This window comes from Urtica dioica, chromosome 8 (assembly GCF_054948205.1).
Source record: "Urtica dioica subsp. dioica isolate 48M chromosome 8, U.dioica_male_clone48M_v1_H2, whole genome shotgun sequence".
Lineage (NCBI taxonomy): Eukaryota > Viridiplantae > Streptophyta > Magnoliopsida > Rosales > Urticaceae > Urtica > Urtica dioica.
The window spans coordinates 7,641,530-7,648,664 of NC_142763.1; the positions used below are offsets into that span (position 1 = coordinate 7,641,530).

A 7,135-nucleotide genomic window follows, 5' to 3' on the forward strand; every position below is an offset into this window, starting at 1 on the left:
CGGCTGCCGGAGGGTCGTTCTTTCAGAAGACAGAGGAGGAAGCTCACAACATTCTCGAGGAGCTGGCCTACAACAACGATCAACGCCCGTCCGAGCGGCGCATCATGAAGAATATGCCAATCACTCCCGAGATGGAGCTGATGAAGGCACTGGCAGCACAGGTGGCGGATCTCACAAAGTCAGTCCAGGGACAGAAAGCCTCCGTTCAAGCCGTGCACACCCCTGAAGTCTGTTTCTGGTGCAACGGGCGGCACAATAGTGACGAGTGCGTTTATGGGGACAACGGTCAACAGGCCAACTTCATTAACAACAGGCCGCCCCAAAACAACCACAATCAAGGCCCAAGGAACAACTACCAGAATGGGGGATGGAGAGGTCCCCAAAACAACATGCCTATGCAACCTGCGCCTCAAGCCCAGCCTCGTCCGCCACAGAATCAGCCCCGACCACCGCCATACCAGCCTCCTCCATTTCGAGCGTACAAGGGCGAGACCAACCTAGAGGAGCTCATCGCCAACTTGGCCACGTCAACGACCGCCTTCATAAACTCCACCACCGAGTTCATGCACGAGACGAAGATGTCTCTCTCGAACCAATCGGCGCAGATCCGAAATCTTGAGACGCAAATGGGGCAACTGTCGGCCGCGGTTAACTCACGACCTCAGGGAACGCTTCCGAGCAACACCGACATCAACCCCAGGTCACAGGTCAATGCCATTACACTCAGAAGCGGACAGGTGATTGACAACTCCGACAAGAAAAAAGAGAAGGTGGAGAAAGACGAGCCACCCGTGTCGATGCCCCAAGCCACGCCACCTCCGGCGAGTGCCCCAGCTCCAACGAGCACGCCAAAGTTGCCGTTTCCTCAGAGGCAGAAAGAAGGAAAACTCGACCACCAATTCAGCAAGTTCCTCGAGGTATTCAAGTAGCTACAGATAAATATCCCATTTGCTGACGCTCTTGAGCAGATGCCGATGTACGCCAAGTTCCTGAAGGACATCCTCTCGAAAAAGAGAAAAATAGAGGACTGCAGCACGATCACCCTCACCGAAGAGTGCTCCGCCATTATTCAGAGGAAGTTTCCGGTAAAGATGAAGGACCCAGGGAGTTTCACCGTCCCGTGTGCCATTGGGAACACCTTCTTCGAGCGAGCTCTATGCGACCTGGGAGCGAGCATCAATCTGATGCCGTATTCTATCTTCAAGAAGCTCGGCATCGGAGAGGTGAGACCGACTCGAATCACGCTCCAAATGGCGGACAGGTCCATCGTATACCCGCGAGGAGTGATCGAGGATCTCCTAGTCAAAGTCGACAAATTCATCTTCCCCGCCGACTTCGTGGTGCTCGACATGGAGGAAGACCGCGACGTCCCAATTATCCTAGGGCGGCCATTCCTCGCCACAGGAGGAGCTCTCATCGACGTCCAGAAAGGAGAGCTGAAACTGAGGGTGCAAGACGAAGAAGTAGTGTTTAATGTGTTCAACGCCATAAAGTACCCGAGAGCTAGTGATGACGTCTTCCGGATCGACGTATGTAATTCCATCATCGCCGACTTTTCTCACCGATCCGAGGACCCGCTCGAGGTAAGTTTGCTAAACTCTATCGATTTCACTAACGAGTTTGATGAATGTGAAGCTTTAGAGCACGTGGAGTACATGAACGCAGCCATGCCATACCGACGTAGCTCGATCGAGAGTTTGGTGGAGAGCCAACCTCGAGTGCTTCCGTCCATTCAACAGCCCCCAAAGCTCGAGTTAAAAGAATTGCCGGCACATCCCCGCTACGCATACTTGGGCGCAGGCTCTACCCTTCCGGTGATTATCTCAAATCACCTCACCAAGGGAGAAGAAGAAAGGTTGCTCGTGGCGCTACGCAAGCACAAGGGGGCAATCGGGTGGACACTCTCGGACATCAAAGGGATCAGCCTCTCCTATTGCGTTCATCGCATACTCTTGGAGGATGGGCATCGCCCCTCGGTGGAGCACCAAAGACGCCTCAATCCGGCAATGAAAGAGGTCGTCAGGAAAGAGATCCTGAAATGGCTCGACGTAGGGGTCATTTACCCGATCTCCGATAGCGTATGGGTGAGTCAGGTGCAATGCGTTCCGAAGAAAGGCGGAATGACGGTGGTGAGAAACGACAACAATGAGCTCATTTCCACTCGGACGGTGACCGGATACAGAATCTGAATGGACTACCGCAAGCTCAACAACGCCACGCGCAAAGACCACTTTCCACTCCCCTTCATAGATCAGATGCTCGACCGTCTCGCAGGGCACAGGTATTATTGTTTTCTTGATGGGTATTCAGGTTATAACCAGATCACGATCGCACCAGAGGATCAGGAGAAGACCACCTTTACATGCCCTTATGGCACTTTCGCCTTCAAGCGAATGCCGTTTGGGCTATGTAACGCACCAGCCACGTTCCAAAGATGTATGATGGCCATTTTCTCCGACATGGTGGAGAAAACAATTGAGGTTTTTATGGACGATTTTTTCTGTATTTGGCCCTACATTTGATCAATGTTTGGAGAACTTGTCTCAGGTGCTTAACAGGTGTGAAGAAACTAACCTCGTGCTTAACTGGGAAAAGTGCCATTTCATGGTACAAGAAGGCATCGTACTGGGCCATAGAGTCTCGAAGCCACTATGCGGATTACTCTAGAAAGACACCAAGTTCTCCTTCTCCACCGAGTGCTTAGAGGCCTTCAACAACCTCAAGCAGAGACTCGGCACCGCCCCGATCATCACCGCCCCAGACTGGAGTCTCCCATTCGAAATCATGAGCGATGCCAGCGACCATGCGGTGGGTGCAGTCCTTGGGCAGCATAAAGACAAAGCTTTCCCACGCAATCTACTATGCGAGCCAGACTCTTAACGATGCCCAAGTGAACTACACGACAACGGAGAAGGAGCTTCTGGCAGTGGTGTTCGCATTTGATAAATTCAGACCCTACATCATCGGCAACAAGGTGATTGTCTACACCGACCACGCGGCCATCAGGTACCTCATGGAGAAGAAGGACGCCAAACCCCGCCTAATCCGTTGGGTCCTCCTCCAAGAGTTCGACATCGAGGTCAAAGACAAGAAGGGCACAGAGAACCTCGTAGCTGATCACTTATCAAGGCTGGAGACTCTCGAGCACGTTCCAGACAAGACGGCACTCATCAACGATGATTTTCCCGATGAAAAGTTTTTGGCCGTCCATCAATCCATCCTCCCATGGTATGCCGACATCGTGAATTACCTCGTAGGCAAGGTGGTGCCTACCGACCTCAAGACGTACCAGAAGCGGAAATTTCTTTCGGAGGTCCGGAGGTATTACTGGGAGGAGCTGATTCTCTATCGGCAGTGTGCAGACTTTATTGTGAGGAGATGTATTCCCGAGGATGAGATGGAGTCAGTTCTGCGACATTGCCATGGTCTCGAATGCGGAGGTCACTTCGGCCCAAACCGCACGGCAGCGAAAGTCCTTCAAAGCAGCTTCTATTGGCCAACGCTCTTCAAAGACAGCCGAGACTTCATTATTGCCTGTGACCGATGCCAACGAACGGGTAATATTTCTAACCGAAATGAGATGCCACTCACTAACATTTTGGAGATAGAACCGTTCGACGTTTGGGGAATAGATTTCATGGGCCCATTTCCGTCGTCCTACGGAAACAAGTACATTCTCCTGGCGGTGGATTACGTATCCAAGTGGGTCGAGGCCATAGCTACTCCGACAAGCGACGGGAAGGTGGTCTTGAAGTTCTTAAAGACCATCTTCACCCGATTCGGCATGCCACGAGCCATCATCAGCGACGGGGGAGCACATTTTTGTAACCGGCAGTTCGATGCACTCCTCGCCAAATATAGCGTCACACACCAGAAAACATTGGCGTACCACCCTCAAGCCAACGGACAAGCGGAGGTCTCTAACCGGGAAATTAAGCAAATCATGGAAAGGACGGTGGGAAGTTCTCTGAAAGACTGGGCCGCCAAGCTCGACGACGCATTATGGGCCTACCGCACAGCTTTCAAGACGCCAATTGGTATGTCCCCGTACCACCTCATTTACGGAAAAGCTTGCCACTTGCCAGTCGAGCTAGAGCACACGGCACTTTGGGCGATGAAGAAGCTAAACTTCGACTACAAAGCTTCGGGCCAACAGAGACTCCTTCAGCTGAACGCCCTCGATGAACTCCGACGAGAAGCGTACGAGAATGCCAGAATCTACAAGGAGAAGACCAAGGCATGGCATGACAAGCACATCGTCAGGAAGGACCTCAAGCCGGGCCAAAAGGTACTACTCTATAATTCCAAGTTGAAACTGTTCCCTGGAAAGCTAAAGTCACGTTGGTCGGGCCCGTTCGAAGTCGTGAATGTGTATCCACACGGATGGGTGGAATTGGCGAACAGGCAGGGAGAACGCTTCAAAGTCAACGATCAAAGGGTGAAGCCATACTTTGGGGGCGTGTTCGAAAGTGGTGACCTTTGTCACCACCATTGCGTGAACCGAAGAAATATCCCGTCAAGCTATTGACGTTAACTAAAGCGCTAATCGGGAGGCAACCCGACTTTCTTTCGTCGCATTTTCATATCTTTTTTTCACTTAATTTATCTTGGTTATTTTTTATTTGCGAGTTAGTTTTCCAAAAAAAAAAAAAAGCAGCACATCGCGCGCCGCGGGACACACACTGCGCGGCGCGCAGACGGAACTTTCGGCTTTTCCAAATCACAGAGTCTTATGCGCGCTCCGCGCGTAAGCCAAATCTCCAGTTGCGCGCCACGAGGAATCACGTGCGCGGCGCGAAGAAAACACGCAGGCGCGCGCCGCGGGATCCAGTACGCGCGGCGCGCGAAAGGAAAATTTTTTGGCCGACATCACAGAGTCATACGCGCGCTCCGTGCGTATGTCAAGACTTGGTCCGCGCGGCGCGCGGACCCGCGTAAGTTGTTTTAAAAAATGAATCTGGGCAGTTTTTTAAACAAAAATTCACTTTCTCCCCAAATCCTTCGAACCCTAACCCCATTTTCTTAAAAATCCGACCCCAATCATCATACAAACACGAAATTCATCCATCACAATTCTTGCATTTGATTCATATACTTCAATTCGTGTGAGTGTATTTCGTTTTTGGGTTGTTCTTCATCTCTTCATCCTCTCAATCCCCTACACATTCAAGGTACGACTCTCTAACTCTAATTTTTTGTGGATATGGTGATGATTTCGTGTTATTAGAGAATAAAATTGAGAATGTGGCTATAGGAATGGTTTAGATACTCTTTATAACTCAAGAGTTCATCACAAAATTGACATGCACTCTAGGTGTTCGATGAAATGCCCGAACGAACATACATGTGAAAAAGTGAAAACTTTATGTCCGATTATGGGTCAATACATGTGGGGGCTAGTTGTGAACTTGTTTGGGGGATAAAAAGGGGTAATAGGCGTTCATCATAATATCATCGACTCATTTTCCGTCGTGTTTTGCAGATGCAATGAGCTTCGACATCTAGAGTAACCCCAAACGTGTCCGTCGGTCGGGGGCGGCGTTACCTCGACCATCGACATTACTGGAGGGTGCCGGCGAGGTTTGGGACGCCATATCGAAGAAAGGACTCATCGCGGAGCGTGTGCTTGCACCCAATCAACTGTGCGGGAATATGCTGGCACAAATTCGGGGACTCCATTGGGAGAAACTATGCAACATCGAGACTCCGGCATCACCGAAGTTAGTGCACGAGTTCTACGCCAATCTCTCTGTCACGGAGGGAAACTTTGTCAAAGTGCGTAATGTGGTGGTCAACATCTCCGCACCGGCGCTCAACGACTTTCTCGGGATCCCAGAACCCGAGAATGATGATTACGCCGACATGTACCTGTATCCACAATGGGAAGAGTGGATTCGCCTCCTCGCCCACCCCGGAGCCACTTACAAGACGAAAGTGGTGCATGGTCAGGTAGTCCCGAGCCACCTCCCGATATCGAGCCTGAACCGTTACGCAAAGGCGTGGCAACACTTCATCTGTGCCACGATCCTTCCTAATTTGCAGGAGCACACAGTGGATCTCCAACGCCTGGCTCTATTGGTGTGCATCGTCACCGGGAGAGGCGTCAACATCGGAAAAATCCTGAAAGAGCGATTCGTGTTCTGCGCAAATCGCGACACCGATGTCACACTCGGCAATGGGGGGCTCATCACGCAGCTCTACCTCAACGAGGGACTGCGAATCCCGGCCTCCAAGATGCGAGAAAAATTGGGGGACCCAATCGACGACCGGAAGATCATGAGCCTAAAGCAGTGGAAGCATGGGGCCGCACATCCGGACGGGCGCGGGTTCATCGACATTCCCGAGCAATACCAAGGCAACCCCGACGCCCCCTTCTTGGACGTCCCCGATGACATGCCACCCCCGGTCGAGAACAACGACGCGCCCGCCACCGGTTACAACGAAGCACCCACCACCGGCTATAACGAAGTGTTAGCCATGATGAACCGGTTCGACCACCACTTGGGTCGAATCGACCAGGGCATCGACACACTGGGCCAGCGCTATAACGCTATTGGGAGTTTCCTCACCGACTTCGGCCAACGGCAGCGCGACAGAGACGAGTTCCACCAAAACGTCTACAACACGTGGACGTCGCAGCAAAGCTTCCCCGCGTCTCATCCCGATGTTCAGGCTGGAACACATCATGACGCCCCAATCTACCCGGCATACCCACAGCACCTCATGGCACCATACCCGACATATCCTCCGTGGGAGTCACACCTCTACGCTCCCCGCGATCCCGACAAGGACAATGACCATGGCCGCGACGAGTAGAGGCGCTCGACCACCCCCGCAAAGGTACGTACCTCCACCCGTGTTTTGCATAGATACATTGAGGACAATGTAGATTTTGAGTTTGGGGGGGGAGTTTGTTTGTCTTACGGGGGTGTTTCTCGTGTATACTAGTAGTTATTTTTTTGTTTTTTTTTTGTTTTCGTGTCTTTTTTTTAGGATAATTGGTAGAAATTGGTGTTTTGACTGCTTTGATTGACTTGTTAAATGTTTGCCGATGATATGGATAGTCTTGAGCTTTAGGTATTAGAAAAGATCTGTGAATTACCAAGTAAGAAAGAATCTGACTGAGTCTGTGTAT

At 51.4% G+C, this 7,135-nt stretch overlaps 2 protein-coding genes across 2 annotated transcripts; both read left to right on the forward strand.

Moving 5' to 3' along the window:
* The first annotated feature begins 611 nt into the window (after positions 1–611).
* LOC149387752 (uncharacterized) lies at positions 612–2,189 on the forward strand. Its single transcript, XM_089622241.1, has one exon. The coding sequence runs from the start codon at positions 969–971 to the stop codon at positions 2,187–2,189; it is 1,221 nt and encodes a 406-aa protein (XP_089478367.1). The 5' UTR covers positions 612–968.
* A 1,391-nt stretch (positions 2,190–3,580) lies between these two features.
* Positions 3,581–4,528, forward strand: LOC149387753 (uncharacterized). The gene has a single exon (XM_089622242.1). The coding sequence runs from the start codon at positions 3,581–3,583 to the stop codon at positions 4,526–4,528; it is 948 nt and encodes a 315-aa protein (XP_089478368.1).
* The last annotated feature ends 2,607 nt before the right edge of the window (positions 4,529–7,135 follow it).